The sequence below is a fragment of the Protopterus annectens genome, chromosome 7.part0, assembly GCF_019279795.1.
Source record: "Protopterus annectens isolate FY-2018-M chromosome 7.part0, PAN1.0, whole genome shotgun sequence".
In the NCBI taxonomy this organism is placed as follows: domain Eukaryota; kingdom Metazoa; phylum Chordata; order Ceratodontiformes; family Protopteridae; genus Protopterus; species Protopterus annectens.
Window position 1 is genome coordinate 164,458,701 of NC_056739.1, and position 19,806 is coordinate 164,478,506.

The following is a 19,806-nucleotide window of genomic DNA, read 5'->3' on the forward strand; positions in this document are numbered from 1 at the left end:
AAATGAGGCTTGAATCAGGTCATCCAGATAAGGAAACATTTGGACTATCTGAAGTCTGCAGAAAGCTACCACAGGGGCCAAACATCTGGTAAATACCCTTGGAGCTGTATAAAGACCAAAAGGAAAAAAACAGAGAACTGACAATGAGTGGAAGAAACAAACAAACATTTCCTGAAGAGTGGGTGAATAGGAACAGAGATAAGAGTCCTTCAAACCCAAAAGCCTGGGGGAAACAAAGTAGGGAAATTAATCTGAATAGACAACATCCTGAAGGAAGGAAGGAACCTTGACAAAGGTGTTAAGATAGGACAAGTATAGAATGGGCCTCCATGACCCCTACTTCCTGGGAGCAACAAACATTCTAGAATGAAAACCTGTTCCCTGTTGAGACAAGGGAACAGGATGTATGGTGCCCTGTTCCACCTGTTGAGACAAGGGAACAGGATGTATGGTGCCCTGTTCCACCAGAACCCGCAGGATGAGTGAAAAATGAGGAAGCCAGCAAAGAAGAGGCTGAGGGAGACCAAAAAATGGAGAACGGGATGACCAAGCCATGAAATAGCCATGCTGGATGGTGGAGAGAACCCAGGTGTCTGTGGTTATCTGTTGCCAAACAGGATGGAAAGGGTTAAATTGAGGACAGAGGAAGGCCAAATGGGAAGGGGGGCTGGACATGAGATAGAGGCAGATTTACCTGGAAAAGAAGGGTTTTGGCCTCTACAACTCTGACTGGAGTTACCTGGGAAAATCTGCTAAGAAACCGTCTTGCCTCTAGAAAATTGTTTAGGCTGCCTATGGACAAAAGAAAAAATTTGAAGGATGGTTCCTCCAGAACTTGGGTACCACCAGAGAAAACAAAATTTGTTTGAGGTTCTGCATAAATGTGCCCTTATGCTGCAGAGTTTTAAACAATTCTGCAGCAGCAGTGCCAATATTCTGGGCTATCCAAGACAAAATCTAAAAGTTTGGCCTTAATTCCCATGGGCAATATCCCCTCATGACACAACCAAGTATAGCTGACTTAGAAAAAGCATTAGCTACATCATAGCTATATTTGTGTGTGTGTGTGTGTGTATATATATATATATATATATATATATATATATATATATATATATATATATATAGAGAGAGAGAGCGCGCGCGCGCAGAAGTGTTACTGTCTGAATCAGGCCAGGCAGTCAAACTATCCCCCCCCTAGCTGGAACAGAGGAGTCAGGGCATTTACAGTCATGTGGGTATGATAAACTGATGGCACTAGAAAAAAAAAGTAGCAAAAGTGTACACTTTTTTCCTAAATCTCTCCATAGCACGGCTGTCCTTGTCAGAAGGCAGAAGTTTGGAAGAGGAAAGCAGTCTGGATGGCTTATTTGTGGACCTGAAAGCCACTGCAGGATCAGATGATGGACTTTCATACAAATATTTATGATCCTCAGATACATTATTAAATCTTTCTGGTTTCATAGGGGCTGGAGGGTGAGTCAGGAGCCTGAGAAGCTGCTATAAATGTGTCCAATGGGTCATCTAAGATGGAAGGGACAGCAGAAGGTCTGAGTGAGTCCTTTGCAAAAGTTCATAATACCTCTTCTTAACCTCTGACACTTGGGGAAAAATAAATCACAGTTAAAAATGTTCCATAATACAAACCACTGTATCCCCAAAGGATAATTTCTGAAAAGGAGATTCAGGCGACAAAGAATCCTCTTCTTCAAACCCTAGGCCAAAGGAGACTGTATTTGTAAGGAATATGCTATGGAGTCTTCAGAGTCCAACTCTTCATCAGAAGAATCAGAATCCCTAGGTCTCTTAGACGGGGGGGTGACCAGAGAGCAGCAGAGATGAACAATCCCCGTGGGGGTTTCAGAGCCATAAGGGAATTAAACAGCTTTTGAGTAAAGTCTTGTCACTCGTTGTGAGGATCCTTAGCTACAGTCGCCACAAACTTGGTTTACTGTTTATCTGCCTTGACAAATCTAGGGAGTTCAGACCCCTGCCCAGAGTCGATGAGAGGACCAGGCACCTCTTCCCTAACTAAAATTTGAGGACTCTACCTAGACCCTTCCAATATAATGAGCCATGGCCCCCCTCTACGTCTGTACCAGATAAATGCACAGCCTCAAGGGACGTGTGAGTAGGTAGCTCCATGTCGGCTTCCAACTGGGATACAGCAGAGGGAAATGGTGTCGGCACCAAACAGCCCCCAGGTTCCTCACCTAACCCTAGGGAAACATCTGATGAGGATGGATAGCAATAAGTTCAGTACATGCTTTCTTAGCTTTTTTCTTTAGTGTTGACTGAACTTGGGGGTGGGTGGATTTGGCCATGGTACCCTGAGTCAATAACTTAAGACAATGGTTTTCCAAATAGAAAGGGACAAACACCTGACAAATATCGCACTTAGTATGGTCATGTGTAGCACCCAGACAAAAAAGGCACTTCTCCTGTAACTTTATGGGAAATCTACCGCGCACACTCACATTTTCCCTTCCGGATTGATACGAAAATAATCTACTAGGAGGAAAAAAGAAAGAAAGGGACCCCAACAGGGCACCTACCCTTAGAAGGCTCAGTAGATGAACCAGCTCAGTGAACAGTGTGTAGTCTGAATTCAAAGGCAGCATTACGACTGGCAACAAAGAAGGTCTAAGGATTAGGCATCTGTACGTCACATATGTATCTTACACTTTGTACAGAGGATATACATGTGACATACGACACCTGGAAACTGTAAAAGCTTTGGTGTGCTGGATGGACATTTAGGATATACTGCCTAGGATAGCCTCCAGTAAAGAATACTGCAACACTGATAAGGAAGGGCATCAACTTTTCACTATTATAGATAAGGATATCAGAAATGGAAAACTGAAAGGTCAGTTCTAAACTCTATACGAGTTTGGCACAGGCAGTCAAAATTTTGTATAGCCTACATTTTGCCTAAATACATTTGAAACCTTACTAACCACGTTACCATCTTGAACTATTGCATAGAAATTCTGTTTCAAAAATGTCCTTGTAAAAGAATACTTGTGCTGCTTTTGCAAAGTAAGGTTGCTTTACTTACTAGCTGTCGTCTATTTCTTTTCCAGGTTTCTGCTTTCCTTTTAGAATTCATGTTCTGGAAACCTAAACAGCAAAGGAGAGGATGGTTAAAGAAACCCTGAATATACACCACAGAAACAATACAAAATAATGTAATAAAATGCAGTTATAACACAAAGTTCACTAATGCAGTCACATTCCAAATGGTTAATTATATAATGACCCCCCCCCAATTAATATTCTAAAACGTGCACACTGATTGGCCAGCGTGCCCATTGCAAATCCCACAATATACCAACTGAAAAAGGTCCAGGTGCCCGGAATTTTTCCGCTGGTATAAAGTGTCCAAAACCTTTAAAACAGAGCAACAGAGACTTTATTTTCCCGGTTGCTTCCGTTTCAAAGCACTGATGTACTGGGTATGCGTAGGAACGCAAGTCCCATACGCATGCGCAGTACATCAACACAAGGAAGCAGTATACCACCACCGGCGGAAGAACAGTAATGCGCAGTAATACAAAGACATTATTTAAGAAAAGTATTTTTTTTTCTTAAATAATGTCATTGTATAATAGCAATAACCGACTCCGTGGTTGTGGTATATTGAAATTTACCCACAGTTGGCTTTATTTAATCACTCAGGCTTCGCCCTTCTGATTAAACCACACCAACCTTGGGTAAATCTTTAATATACCACACCATGTCATTGGTTATTGCTTAAATATTTAACATCTGCTATAATTAACGGGATGATTGTCAGTAATAAAAATCATACAATTACTTTACAGCTTTTGCTTCCCACCTAAAACTCTCTTGCAAACAATGTACTATAAGTAACTAATGTTTTCTCAAAGAACAGCTACGGTTTAGTTATCAGCGGGTCTCTGGAACAGCAACCAAATTAGTTGCGCAATTGAGACTCCTAAACATTTGTATCATATGCAAACACTTTTGCTAGTGTGCTATTTCTACATCAGAAACCCTCCTTCTCCTTTCTCATGCCAGACAGTACAAGTCCATGAAGGAACTGAAATACAGACCAGAGTTATGATGAAACAGTGAGTCTTCCTTAGTAGAAAATCATACTGACGCAACTGAATAATTTAAACTGCTATAAAGAGCAAAATGAAAGTTATGTACTTACCATAATGATAGATCCAGGTCATCTGATTTTTGTCTAGTTCAACTGTTAGTTGTCTGATCCGACCTCAGCACCAAATCTGAAGTTCTTCAGTTCCAGTGTTCCAACTCCTCTCGTACCCATAATTACCTGGTCTCCACCTTACTATCTCAGATCAAGTTTGCCCCCTGATAAAGTAATACTCCAAAATGCAACCATGTAACTATTCGCTGGTGAAATACCTCCTATGCTGGCTCATTTGTAAATGGTATAAAGGAAGTCATGGCATGGTTATATGACAGGCAGTAATGACTACCTACTGACAGGGAATGCCAACATCAACCGGTCCTCAGAGTCTTATTTGTGATAAACTTTGTAAGTGGCAGGTTGGGGGGATGCTGAAATGGACAAAAATCAACATGGATCTATTGTTATGTTAAGTACATAACTTTTGTATCCAGTGTTGTCTATTTTTGTCCAATTCAAGCAGTGGGACAGATTCCCAAGTGATATCAATGAAGGACATTCCTAACAGTGGTGGAGCCAAAGGATGAGAGACCCCTAGACCCCAGGCTATTAAGTGACACAAATAGTAGCTGCAGAGATATCAACATAAAGTCTACTGGCAAAAGCTGAGGAAGTGGCCACTGCCCTTGTGGGATGACCCTTAAGCTTAAATTTCATGGACAGACCCTTTTATTGTACACAAATGTAATACAATCAGATAACCATCTAGACAATGTTATCTCAGTCATAGCCTTGCCCATTTTTGTTTGGAGAATACTGCAAATAGTTGGTCCGACTTTCTGAAAGGGTCAGCTGGCTATAGACGTCTAGCAGATGAAGCATGTATTTGCCTTTATTACAGAATCCTGGAAAAAAGATTGCTACATTTCCTGCCCGATTTAGATTTGTTTCAGATGCCACCATAGACCGGAAGGATGCATTAGTTATTATTGAAACCCTGTCCTTATGAAAAACCAAATGTGGAGGTTTGCAGAATACTGCTTGCATCTCTGATATGCACTTAGCTGAAATGCCCGCTACCAGAAAAATTGTTTTCAAAGATAGGAATTTTAAATCTACTGATGCTGCTTGTTCAAATGGAGGTCGAGTCAATGCTTATGGCATAACAGTAAAGTCCCAAGGAGGAGGTGGACCTCTGATTGGGGGAATGAAGTAGAAATATACCCTTTACGTTTTAGAAATCCTCAGAGAAACTACAGAGGAGTCATTCTGACCTATATGAAAACTACAGATGGCTGGTAACTGAACTTTGATAATTAAGTAACTAGACCTGTTGACAAAAAGATCTGATAAAAACTCTAAAATGGAGGGAATGGCAAATAGAGAACATTTCCATTTACTATGGTACATTTTAATAGTGGCATGTTTTTGAGATGCTGGCAAGGCCTGAACCACCGACTGGGAAAGTCTGGCACATCTGACTAAAGTTAGAAAGTACAGTTGTGTACACTTACCATAAATGCAGTCTTTTAGGTATAGGGTGGCTAACCAAGCATCCTTGGACAGCATAGGTAGTAGTTGCTGAAGGGTGAGCATTTTGAATTTTGGTATCACCAGAAAGGTGTTTAGAATGGATAGATTGAGGATGAGGTGCCAGGTGCCCTCTTTTCTGGGGACCAGGAAGAGTCTGGAGTAGAAACCTTGGCCTATCTGCTCTGCAGGAACGTGCTCTATTGCCCTCAACAGCCAGCAGGGAAAGGACTTGCTTTTTGGCCTCTGCCCACTGGTTTGGGGGGAGATCTAGGAACCCTTTTGGGGTTGGTAAAGTGTGGAAATAAAATTTGTATCCCTGGGACACTATGTTGAGGACTCAGCGGTCATTGGTAATGGCGGCCCAGATGCTTGCGTGGAAGGAGAGCAGGTGGGCATAGGGAGGGGGTGGAAGTGGAAAGTCATTGTGTGTTCTTATCATGATGGGGTGGCTTAGCACTCCCTGGGGTTGCAGTCTGGGGGAGTCTGCTTCCCCGTAGTCTGGGCTGAGCTGAGCTGGAGGGGACAGGAAAGGACCAGTACTTGGAGGGGCAATGCCTACTGAACCTGGGTGGCTGGACCTGCAGGAAGTCCTTAACTGTCTGCATAGATTTAGCTTTTTTTTCCCCATCTTTTTCAAGACCTCCTCTGCCTTGGTGCCAAATAAATTGTCTATGTGCAAGGGTGCGTCCAATAATTCGGATTTGGCATGGTCTGGCAAGGGCTGTTCCTTAAGCCAAGCATGTCTTCTAAGGACAGAACCAGTGACTGCTGCCCTACAAGATGCTTCTAGGGTGTCAAAACCACATTGTAAGGTGTGCTTAGTTACTTGACTTGCAGAATGCATTTACTCGTGTAACTATTTTCTGCACAAGCAGGAAAATATATTTTTTGTTTGAGGAGTTCCATGGTATGGTTACTGAAATTTTAGCATATGAAACTGACAATTTAGTGCTCTAATAGCAAGAGTAGCAGAGGTGTATACTTTTTTATCCCATCTGTCTAATGCTCAGGAATCCCTATTTGAGGGGGTGGGACTCTTAGCAGAAGTTGCTTTAATTCCTTTAGGCCCTTGAGAAATAACCTCAAGGTCAGCAGTAGGATTTTTGAAAAGAAATTTGAGAGTCAGGGACTCTATAGTACCTGTCAGGTTTCCTGGGAACAGGAGGGAGGGTGTCAGGAGTCAAACTGGATTCCATAAAAACATCATCCAGGACAGGAGGAATGGCCAGAGGTCTGTGCTGTGAAAGATCTAAGACTTCCCTGAGTCTCTTTTTAGACTGAGGATAGTCCTGACATTCCCATTGGAAATGCTCCCTTAACATATGTAGGGTTTCCCCAAAGGAAAAGTCCTCAGGTGGAGAGGCAGAAGGAATGGATTCCTCTGAATCAGAATCCTCATAAGCAGACAGGGGTTGCATGTCTTCATATTCAGATGCATCAGAGTCATCGGACTCCTGTTCAGATAAAACTACTGTGGACAAATCTCTTTCTTTTGGAAGGGGTAGCCTGGCTTCCCTGATCAGCATTACAAGGTCTTCCGCCATTTTATACATATGAGATGGAGGGAAGGAAGCAGGTGCCTGAGATTGGGTCATCAGTTTCTTGGGTGTGGTTCATACCCTGGGCCTTAGAAACTCGGTAGTTTTCGAAAGAATGGTAGACACAAAAGAAGTCTGTCTGTGTCAAGAATCGGCAGAGTGAAGTACTTCCTCAGAAGCTGGTGCCTGCTCAGTGGCTCCAGACCCATCCAAGATAGAGACATCCGCAGGATCCTTAGTTGATGAGACTCGTGGCATACCGGACTCCAAAAGGGTCTCGGTAGCAGCCTGTGATTCCACAGAAGCAGGCACAGCAGGGGCTGCGAAAGTGCCTCAACTGAGGACCGGAGAACGGACAACTAACTTAACGGAAGCGGTCTGTCTCTGTCTTTATCCTTACGACTTTCGGAAGATCTGCTGTTGGATGGCTTATCGAAGCCATATTGGAATTCGAGGAGTCAATGGAAATATCTAGCTACAATAAGGGCCAGATGACGTACAGTTCTGGGGTTGAACAAAGCACAAAAGTGACAGTGGGGACATCGTGGTCTGGGCTTAAGTGACACAGTAAGAATGACTGTCTCGGTGTGGTACTTGCTTTCCACAGGTGAGACAATTGTTAAACTTTTCTGACATCGGTTAAAGCAAAAAAAAAAAAGGATCCCCAATGGGGTACTTCGCTTTAGAAGACGTCAACTTCAATTCAAAAAACAGAAACTCAGGTAGCGGCCAACCAGCACTAGTGCGAACTGCTTCTGCTTCAGGCTCCTTGGCAAGAAAGACTGATGTAATGGCGTCGACTGCCTTATTTTATATCACTGACGACCTGACATCAGTCCTGGAGTGACGGCAACCGACGCAGAAATACTAAGCTTCTGGTATTCGGGCCGACTAAGAGCTACCCTGGCAGGGATAACCCAAATGTGATGACTCCAACAGTGAAACACGATGGACATCAGGAGGAACTAAGTGGTTAATTTCACAACTTTCTAGTTCCGGGAAACTAGCCCAGATAGGCGAGTTAACAGATATGGATACTGATGCAGTTTCCTCGGAGGATGCACTAGAAGAGGTCACAGGAATGGAAACTATATATGCAGAACCAGAAAGGGGAAATGAAGATCATCCTGGCCTTGCATATTCCTGCTTTCTGTATAAAGCTGTTCATTAGAGGCAATGGTGGAAAAGCATACAAGAGACTTGGGTCCAACAGTGGACCACAGCTTCTCTTGGCGACTGTTCCTGCGGAGGGATCAGGGCAAAGTAACAGCTAAACTTTTGGTTTAGATGGGAAACAAAGACTTCAGCAAGTTTGGCCCCAGCTACTGAAGATCAAGTTTGTCACTGGTGGATTGAGGGACCACTTGTGAGGCATTAGGAAAGATCTGCTCAGACTGTCTGCTCAAACGCTAGATGAACCCAAGGGGGATATGCGCAGCTATTAGAAAGCAGTGTGAAAACACTGTCCACTGCCACACTCATGGCTTTGTTGTACAAGGGGTATGAACAGGCCTTGTTTGGTGATGCATCAGACTACCAACATTTTGTCTGCCCATACTTGAGTCACACCTCTGGGGAGACAGTCTTAAAAAGCCTGCAACAAAGGAGGACCACTCATCTCCAAAACACTGACCATATGCTCTGGACAGTCTACCCTTTGAAAAGACCCCCCCCCCACCCTAGAAGGGAAGTGTCCATTGTCACTATTGCCACTGGGGGATTCATTTGGAACGGTTGTCAGACTAGTACTGAAGAAGTTATCCATCAAGATGCGTTTCCTACAACACATCTTGGTGGATACCAATCGCCAAGAAATATGCTGCCTGCAAATCTGAGTAAGTCTGAGTAAGTCTTAGCATGGGGTGAATAGACCCACTACGGCCACTATACCACTGCAGAACCCTCATACAGAATCTGGAGAATGGGATAATTAGAATTGTGGATGACACAAGACCCAGCAGGCAAAGGATAAGCCTTGCTGGTGGATAGGGGTGGTGACAAATTGGAGTTGCAGTAAGAGAGAGAGAGAGAGGGAGAGAAAAAAAGAGAGAGAGAGACAGAAAGAACCTTTGACTTGGAAGATGGGCAGTCTGCAAGGTTGTGTCCAGCTGGAATCCAATAAACTATCTGTTGAGATGGCGTGAGGTGGCTTTTGGAAATGCTGACTGACACGCCTAGATCCTGTATCAGTTGGAACAAAAGGTCCTGACGGTGCAATAAGAGACAGTCAGTTATAGCAGTGAAGAGCCAATCAAGATAATGGGAAATTTGGATCTCCTAGTAGGTGCAGATGCACTGCTACCACTGCCATGACTTTGGTCAACACCAGGGGGAATCTGTGGTGAGACCAAAGGGTAGAGCACTGAACTGAAATTGATTGGCTCCCAGCCAGAAATGATGAAATCTCCTAATGCTTCTATATCCTCACATGACAGCGTGTCTGTGTCTGAGAGCTATTGAGCACATCCGATTGCCCTTCCTCAGTAGAGGCAAAATGGACTGGAGCATGACCATCCAGAATTTTGTCTGCTTGACATAATGATTCAAATGGCTCAGGTCCAGAATGGGTCTGAGATCCCCTGTCTTCTTGGGTACTAAAAAGAACAACTAGTAGACTCCAAATTCTATCTGGTATACGAGGACTGGCCGGATGACTTTTTCTGATGCAAGTTCCTGCTGACTGGCTGGAACATCAGAAACGTTCTTCCATTTGATAGGGGGGAAGGGAAATGGTATAGCAAAACCTTTGGCGATTATGTTTAACACCTATAAATCTGTGGCTATGTTTTGCCAAGCTGGTAGGTGCAGAGATAATACTCCCCTGACTGCCTCCAGAGTAAAGCAGTTTGACATTTCAAGGACACTGAAAAGACTTTTCAGAAAATGGCCTATGAAAGCCCTGGCTCTGCAGTCCGCCTCTGCGGCGATATCCATTATTGTTATCTTCTCCTCAGTCACAAGACTTTTCCTGATAACGACTGACTACCTGAACCACATCCTCTTCTGAGGTTGCTTGACTCCTAGATTAGGATGTCTCAGACATGGAGAAGCGGATGCCTACTTCAGAAAGTCTTATCTTATTGACTTCCTGGTGAGAGTCTCTTACTTTAGGTCTGAACAGAGCTGATCCATAACAGGGTACATTGATGAAGGATGTCCTGAAACGTTCTGCAGTCAAATCCAAGCATGACAGCAAATGGAGATGCCTGTGCCTGCTGCCCTAGCTGTGCCATTAGATGTGTTCAAGAGCAGATGTATGGACACAGTGGATGAAAACTGGAAGGTGGAGAGTTAGGAGTCCATTGTCTTCTGGACACCACTGACAGAACAGCCAAGAGAGACTTGGATATCTCCTGCGTCTTTCTGAAACCTGGTGACTCGAGTGTGACAATTCAAAGCCCCGAGTCTATGACCCAGCCAACCAGGTTTGATTAGTGGATGCAAGAAGTGGAATGACTACAGCAGGAAGGATGGAAATGTGCAGCCACTGTCAGCTTGTCTACTCGTGGGAGCACTGTGACCACTGCATCACTGACCTCTACAGGAGTGTAAAGAAAGCCGCAGGTAGCAGATACTGGCTAGGGACTGTATACTGCAGAGTTCAGCAAGATTTGTTTGTGTGTGGAAGATGCAAGGAGCCTTACTCAGACTGCAGTATTCAGAATCTCACTCAACATGGGCATGAGGATGGGTACACCACGGTGAATAGGCAATCTGCATGACACATACACCGGACCACGCCCTAACACCAGATTCTCACCCCTTTAGGGAAATGAATTGCTTTATCAGGCTCTATCTCAGGCCAGCAGTGAATGAGTTGATTGGATGCAGGAGGTGGCATTACTGATTTAGTGGGGGGTACATATGACAGCCTTCCAAGAAAAAACAGTCTCCTGTAGGCATAAGTGTAGGTGATCTTTTCCATGGATGTCATGGACCTTGGAAGCATTCTCAAAATCAAAACAAAAGAAATCCAAAGTGCAATATAACAAAATACTGTTAATACAAAATACAGAACAAAAGAAAACATAACCCCCCAAAACTGGATACTCAGCAATGTGCACTGGAAGTCACAGGGACAAAAGTGATGGAAGCTACCAATCACATTTTGTGGCAAAAGAGCCAAGTACATGCTGTTCTCTTTTCTAAAAAGTCTCTGATGTGTCCTAAGCATGAAGGGAAGATCAGTACCACTCTGGTGATTTTTCAATGTCAATCAGGCTGGATGAATGGACACCCACCCTCAGGCCAAATTTCCAAGCATTCTGAATGACGCTGCAGTAGTGTGTTTTATGACAAACATACTAAGCTGTTTTGTCCAGTTGGGAGGAATTAGATTCAAATATGTGCCTTCTCTTTTTTGTTTTTAAAACTCAAAACAAATCATGGAAATTCAAAACAGCCTCCCACATCTCATGAAGATTTTGTGTTGCCCTGCCCAGTACCTTAGGAACTACATATTCAGGTGAAAAGCAAAGGGGACCACATCCAGTACCTTCAATGAAGATCACAGAAGTTTGAAAATCACAAAGCTTCCAATCACAGGCAAAAAGCAACCCATTTCACAACTGGCCTATCAAGACTCTGCTTTCTCCCACCAACCATTCGTACCACCTCTAACCACTACACATTTAAAAACTCTCTCCATACTTACCTGAGGTCCCAATGGGATTGCTCTTGCTCTCTCCCCTCATAATTTCATTATATCTCATCATCCTTTACATTTTGATACGTATCTCTACCTACTAATCCAAAGTTCCATCAACATACCTACTCTGTAAGGTTTTTGATGTCTGCTTGAATAACTCCTCTAGATGTATATCACATTACCCCTTCTTTTTCCTGCCTCTCATTTATCCCCATCATACTGTACTGATTAGAATGCTTTTGAATTTTGAACTTAAATGTTTTTATGTTTTTACTCTGTACAATCTTTTTGTATTTTTATATTTTTATATTTGCATGCACCTAATTTTTGTCTGTATTGGAGCTTTTCTCCCCAGGACTCCATTGAAAACGGGTTCTTTTGGCCCAATGGACTATCCTGGTAAACCAACTGCAAATAAATAAATAAATAAATAAATAAATGAATAGCTGTCACAGTCAGGTTTGGTGATAGAACTTGCTCCCAAAGTTGAAGGGTCAATAAAGTTGGTGAGATCTGGTAGCATCTTGGTTATGTACCACAACAGACTACTGATCACCTGCAGAACTATGGGTAAAGATTGTTTGCCCATCTCAACAGTTGCAGTTATAGCAAAGATTTTTCAAATTGATGCCAGCTTCATGGGACATAGCGATAAAGCCCTGACTACTTCAAGCATGAACAGCAACATGGGCTCCTGTAGGAGCTGGTGAGGGAAGATAGCAATGAGCAGACGTTGCTGGCTAGCCCATCTTGGTAGGAGGAAAGCAGCTGTGGCTCAACACAAGTGACATCTAGTGGGAGCACTAGATGCTCACCAAGTAGGGCTTGAGCTTAGCAATCCTGCACTGGTGTTGTGCAGCCTGTAGAGAAATCAAAGAAATTCAGACAGCAGACAATTCTCTTTGGAGGCAGCTATAGCAGAGGCTGAAAGAGCTGCTGCAGTTGAAGGGGTGCTCTACTAGCGGTGAGGGTAGACCATCATGTAGGACCAATAAAATGTCTGTTCCTTATCATTACACTGTCACCACAAAGCAGGTGAGCTGACTGGGGATTATTTGGTATGAACAAATAGGCTGTAAGCTTTTCCCCTTGATTGATGATTCCTGGCTCCTGCAAAGGATGATCACATACTCAAACACCTATTGCTACAGTAAGTTAATCAGAACTTTATATTCGTTATAAGTATCACTACTATGGTATTACTTCTTAGGCACAGAAAGAGTTCCAAAGCTGTACTATGGATATCCAGGAGAGAGGAGGGTGCATCACACTGTACTAAATGGCAAAGTCAAATCACGCCCTACTTTTGGATTCAATATCCAACTTACAGTGTTTACAGAAAGTCAGTAAAGATGTCCAAGCTGCTACGTCAGAAAATGTTCTGAACAGAAACTACTGATAAAGGCAGGTTTCATGGCCATCATTCTAGTGGAGTGGGCCTTGACCTTGGCTACCAGTTCCTTTTTTTCTGGAATCATAATAGAAAGCAATCAGCAAATCATTTGGAAAGGGTATGTCTGATAACCAGTTTGTCTGCCTTGTATAACAAAGGATACAAAAAGGTCCATTTTCGATATGGCTTTCATTGTCAGTGTGACATCTCGCTACCTGTGGACATTAATGATCTTTTCATCTTTATTTTAAAGATTAGAGAAAAATTATAAGCAAAATGCAGTGCCTGGCTATTATAATACTGCATTTAATATTATTTTAATTACTCTACTATAACATTGTGCTATACATAAATACTGGAAGCTCAGAGACTACTTTCAGAAAAAGTGTTAGACTTAGTAGGTTTACATGGCTCCCCCAGGGACAGCGTAAAATTCTTTGCACATAAGGGCTTCTAATTATGACACCTGTCTGGCAGATGTTACAGACACCAGGACAAAAATTCAAATGCCATGGATGTACTTGGGTCTTAATGTGCTAATGCCAGTCTCAGAAAAAGTTTAAATCTCAGACAGGTGCTGGTTTCCTAGAAGTTTTAGATTTAGTACCCCTTCAAAAACTGCTTTAACAAACAGTGGGCACATAATGGAGGGTCACACGGGAAACCTGTTGCAATGTCTGAAGGTGAACCTTAACAAAAGGGTAAGACATCACCCCCCGCTCCACCAACATTTGCTCTGTTAAAGTTGACAGCGTAATACACTATTCGTAATGCAGTTTAAATTGTAGGATCATAGGAGGTTTACTAGGCTAATGGCCCTGGGGCCCTTACAAGCCTAGCCAAGAGTTTATCCCCAAAAAAGAAACCTCAGTGAGCGCCAGCCCCCCCCCCCTGTCAATAAGTGACATGGGTGCAGTTTAAATTGTAGGATCATAGGAGGTTTACTAGGCTAATGGCCCTGGGGCCCTTACAAGCCTAGCCAAGAGTTTATCCCCAAAAAAGAAACCTCAGTGAGCGCCTGCCCCCCCCCCCTGTCAATAAGTGACATGGGTGGAACCCCAGGGACAAATTTATGGTTTCCTGTCCACTCATCAAGGTTGCGCTTGAAGAGGGTCAGCGAGGTACCCTGTTTGACGTGTATGGGAAGTCTATTCCAGACTTGGGGCAGCCTCTAGGAGACAAACCTGTCTCTCCAGCAGGTTTTGTTGATGCTGCATATTAGATTCATGTCTTTCGAGTGGGTAATGTGAGAGGAGTTAGACTTACACATATGGAGCATCTCTAGTAGGGCACAGTCTGCCTTGTAGACAAGATAAAGATCACCTCTGAGCAATGTGCACGATACCAAGTAGAGTGATGGTGATTTGATCCTGTCTGCACAGGACAGGTGTTGGAGGCCATGGATTCTCTTTGTGAGGTATTTCTGTGGCCTTGTTGGTGCAGTTGTTTGGCGAGGTACATACCAAACGGGGCATTATACTCAATTATTGGTCTAATGAAGGAAGAGTATAGACAGGTAACCTCCTTTTTTTGGAGGCAATCCCTTTACTTATGAGAAGAACCAGGTAAAAGGCTTGTCTGACCACTGTCGCTACATGATGGTCAAATGTGAGATTGTTGTCAACCTGAGTACCCAGGTCTTCCAACACAGGAAGTGAGCTTTGGGGGTTGCCGTTGATGTGGTCAGTAGAGGCCATGAATTTTGCCAAATGGTATGATTTTTTTTTTAGTTTGACTTGAGGCCATGACTTTGGAACCTGTCATTTGTTGTTGTGAGACCCTCTTGCAGTATGTTAACATCATCGGGGAATCAATGACAGCACCCAACTTACAGTCGTCCGCAAACATGGTCAGTCACAAGTCTTTTGTCTTTGCCTAGACCTCTGAGAAGTAGATGCCAAACAGTAGGGGTCCCAGGACTGATACCTGGGGAACACCACTAGTGACAGGTCTGCTATCAGAGGTAGAGGCACCTATTTGACCTTGTGGGTCCTGCTGGTGAGCCAGCTGGCCACCCACCTGATGAGACAGGGACTTGCGTCAAGGCGTGTTAACTTTTCGATGATGCTCGAGTGGGGGATTGTGTCAAAGGCCTTGGCCAAGTCAAGGTAAGCTGTATGTACTGACTTTCCCTCATCCAGGGCATTGGTGACAAGTCTCAAAGAAGTCAACCAGGTTTAAAGGCAAGATCTGCCTTTGACTAATCCAAACTGGGTGGGGTCAAGTGCTTGAAGATTGCCTACGCCCTTGTTTATGAGATCCATAATGCACTCTATGGCTTTACAGATCAGACTTGTCAAGCTAATGATAATGCCTTTAACAGTCTATGTACTCCTACTGTAAAAAGTTTAGCAACATAGTGCCAACCCTGCACTGATTAGGCCTACAAATGTTTGCACATCTCCAACTGTATTATTTATTTATTTTTTTAACATAAATTACTGTGTAACCAAACATCTTATGTTTTCTTGTATCCCTTTTTTCACTGGTGGCAAACCTACGGCTAAGCCTGAAAATGAGAAAGTACAGTGGAAAGGCACTCTAAAATCACTAAGAAAACAGTCAAAAAGTGCCTGTAGCATAGAGTAAAACACTGAGGTAGTTTTCCAAGCTGAATTTTATTCCAAACACACACGAAACTTCACAAGTAAAAAGCACACAAATGCCTTTGCAGTATATGCGTTTTCGTCTCCGTAATCAGACTTCCTCAGATGACCAGTGTTACTTAAACTGATAGCTTTTCAGGTCTTCTCCCTGTGGGGGAGGGACACAAGTTTAAGCCTGAAAATGGCCTACTTTGATCAGTGTTTCACCCCAGTCAATAAATTCATAAGTAAAAACACTGCGGAACCTGTGATACCCTACACTGTTTGGGAGCAGTCTCAAGATGAGCACAAAAAAGTCTTTTCCACTTAGCTAACTATGACTTTCTAGTGCTAGTCTACTGGTTTTGTGTACTGTGTTAATGACTTCATCTTATATGCCTGCCCTTGAAAGCTGTCAGGATGAGAGGATCTATGCAACAGGTAAACTCAGAGTCTTTAGGTATGGATGAATCAGTGTTCCCTTGTCCTGTGCAAGTAAGGTGCAATGCTCTGGAAGCATAATAGGACCCTTTTCAGGAAACTGAATTAGTACAGCTGTAAGAATAACTCACCATAACTGTATACATTTGAGTAGGAAGTCACTGCTGCAATCTTATTCCTTATCTATTAGACTTGGAGAAAGATGTCTTACATTCAGGTTCAACTTTCAGGGCTTCTGTGGACACTCCCATGAATACAGTGCCTCCATCCCAATGCCAGTACATTTTATAAGTAGGAGACATTCATGCCATTGCTCAATTAGCCAATTTCCAAAAGATTTCAACCTTCTCACACTATTATTGCTGCTTACAGGCTGAGCCCTTTTTGGAAGGAGCTATATAAACAGCCAGAGTGACTAAAAATCTTCAAGACTTTCCTGCCCCTCAACAAAAATGTGGAGTTCATCCTGAGTAAACCACACATATACATGTATAAAACACAAAACAATAAATCCCACAAGGAGATGGTTGGTGTATATGGCTGCTGCAGCAATAAAGAATAAAACCATTAACTGTTATAGGCAAGTGCAACTTACATAAAACATACTACGCTCATCATTCTCATCAGTGCAGTAACCTGTGGGTAGACTACTACAGCTTATCCAACCTGAGAGGAGGAAGGACAAGGTTCCAAAAGTCCCTGGAGAATGATCCTAACAAAGCCAGCTCCGGAAATGGAAAAGGAATCTAGCTTGTAGTGTTTTGTAAATGCATCGATAGAGGACCAAGTTGCTGCCTCTATAATTGTTACTAGAGTCCATCCCTTTCCATTATGCCATCAGAGAAGTTAAGGCTCTAATAGTACATGCCTTAACAGTGCCTGGAATGGATTTTCAATGGTGAGAGTAACGAAAAAGAGCAGCAGAGGACAACCACTTAGAAGCAGTCTGTTTAGATAAACACGCTGACCTTTCTTAGTCACAGAACAGGAAACAAAGAGCTGGTTAGCTTTCCTAAATATTTAGTTCTGACAAGACAGTATAAGAGTTGCCTGTGCCCAGCCAGAATGCGCAGAAATTTTTCTCCCCTGTTTTAGGCTCTTGATAGGAAGCAGGATGGCTGATGGTTTAATTTGATGTGAAGTCTGAAACAACCTTGGGCACAAAAGAAGCGTTTGTATGCAGAGTGACCCTGTCTCTATGGAAAACCAGATCAGGTTCTTCCAGCAAGAGAACTTGCAACTCAGATACTCTTCTTGAAGATATCAGAACAATCAAAAGTTTTCCAGGTAATGAATCCTAAATCAGCATGACTGGTAAGTTCAAAGACTGACAATTTTTTTTTTCTAAAACAAAGTTGAGATCTTAAGGAGGAGGAACCTGTCTTGGAGGCCGTCTCAGGTATAAAACATCTTTTAGAGACTGTCTGACCAGAGACACAGAAAATGGGGGATTCGTAGGCAGATGTGCTGAAATGGTCACAAGATGTACCTTTACAGAGACTTAGAGATGTCAGAAGACAGTAACTCTGACAAATCTATAAGCACCAGTGGTACAAAATCCCTGATGGGTCCCTGGTCACTGGCTAAGAACTAACTAGACAATATAAGATTTTCTAGTAGTAGGCTTTCTTGCTTCCTTCCATACCTGCAGCACATCATCATGAAAGAGGTGCCTTAACGGTATCAAAACCGAATCATTCAGGCAGTCAGTTGAAGTTGTTTCCTGCTGGAGAGTATCAAGATCCCATTGTCCTATGCGAGTATGTCCAGTCTGTGGGAATGTTTGTGGTAACTGCCCATTTCCAATTCCATAAGGAGAGAGAACCAATTATGTCTTGGCCAAAAGGGAAGTCACCGCAGTGATTTCTGGAGAGTCTGAATCTTCAGAATTATCCTGAAAATCACTGGAAAGGGTGGAAATGCATTGAGGGACATCCTTGATATGAGAAATGAAAAATAATCGGTTTTACTGGCCTGCTTGGAGAGAGTCCTAGAATAGAATCTGTTTAGTTGTCTGTTATGAAGGAGGCAAGGAGTTCCCCACAAATGGATCAATTCCTAGAAGACCTCTTCCTTGACTTTCCACTTGTGAGGGTCTGCCCAGGATTTGCTTAGCTTGTCTGTCACTACATTTTGATCTGACAGTATCTAAAAGCTTTAAGAGTTAAGAAGTGCTATACAGCTAACTCCCAAGTTATCACTGCCGAATAGCATTGAGGCTACAAACTGAAGCCCCCTGTTTATGTACCACATCACAGTTGTGATTATCGTGATCAGTAAGGAATTAGAAGTTATGTACTCACCATAACGTTCCATCTGAGTAGGTGACTTCATTTGGATGCAACCTGTGGGTATCGGATCCGACCTCGGATCCGAGCCGGCATTTCAAAAGCTTAGGCTCCGAGCTCCTAGCTCCTCCCTCTACCCATAACCCCTTGCCAAGCCCTGACTGACCTCAGATTGAGTTTGCCTATATAATACTGACTACAGTACCTGAACAAAGCAAAAATACTCGCTGTATAAAGGTCAGGGGGATGGAGGGGATAGTTGCATCAAATGAAGTCACCTACTCAGATGGAGCGTTATGGTGAGTACATAACTTCTAAATCTGAAGTAGGCAGACTTCATTTGTCTGCAACCTGTGGGACAGAGTCCCCAGCTACCTGAATCTTGGGCCGTCATGGAAGGATGTTTGAGCACCGCTGAGCCAAAGGATGCTCTTCCTCTGGAAACAACATCCACCTTATAATGAGAAATAAAGGTATGAGGTGAGGCCCAAGTGGCTGCAGCAGATATCATCCAATGACACACGGGACTTAAAGGCGGCTGGCGTGGAGACTGCCCTAGTAGAATGAGCCGTAACCCTCTGAGGAGCAGGTCTACCTGAAGTGTCATAAGCCTGCAGAATACAATTAGCAATCCACCTCGATAGTGTGACTTTAGAAACTGCTTTACCCAAATCAAATTTAGCAAAGGAGACGAACAGCTGATCTGATTGCCTGTGACCAGCTGTTCTGTGAATATAAAATCGTAATTGTCTATGAACATCCAAGGAATGCAGTTTGTATTCTCCTTTGTTTGAGTACTTGGGAAAAACACAGGTAAGTTGATTGATTGGTTGATATTAGATTCTGAAGAGACCTTTGGAAGAAAAGATGGATTGGTCCTGAGGCACACCCTATCTGGAAAGAAGGAAAGGTAAGGCGGCTTTGACGCATAGAGCCTGAAGTTCAGACACTCTTCTGGCTGAAGTGATAGCTACTAAGAAGGCAGTCTTCCAGGAAAGGTACTTCAGGTCTGTAGACGCTGCAGGCTCGAAGGGAGGAGCAGTAAGGGCTTGCAGAACTAAAGATAGGTCCCCAAGGTGGTACAATCTCTTTGACTGGAGGCCTCAACAAAAAAATCCCTTTAAGAAAGGTTTTGCACAATTTCGCCGTCATGAGGGGAGCTGTCTCATGACCAATGTGATAATGAGAGATGGCTGCCAATTGTACCTTAATCGTGGAAGAACTTGCCCCTTGATGAAAGAGGTCTGTTAAAAA

General features: G+C 43.2%; 1 protein-coding gene across 1 annotated transcript in view; it reads right to left on the bottom strand.

Moving 5' to 3' along the window:
• The window catches only part of STK38 (serine/threonine kinase 38), a 1,097,533-nt gene that overhangs the window by 539,147 nt on the left and 538,580 nt on the right, over positions 1-19,806 (bottom strand). Inside the window, exons 9-11 of the mRNA XM_044076623.1 lie at positions 18,888-18,927; positions 16,134-16,149; positions 3,062-3,157 (exon numbers count right to left, since the gene is read on the bottom strand). Coding sequence (XP_043932558.1) covers positions 3,062-3,157; positions 16,134-16,149; positions 18,888-18,927 — 152 coding nt within the window. The remainder of the gene's footprint in view (positions 1-3,061; positions 3,158-16,133; positions 16,150-18,887; positions 18,928-19,806) is intronic.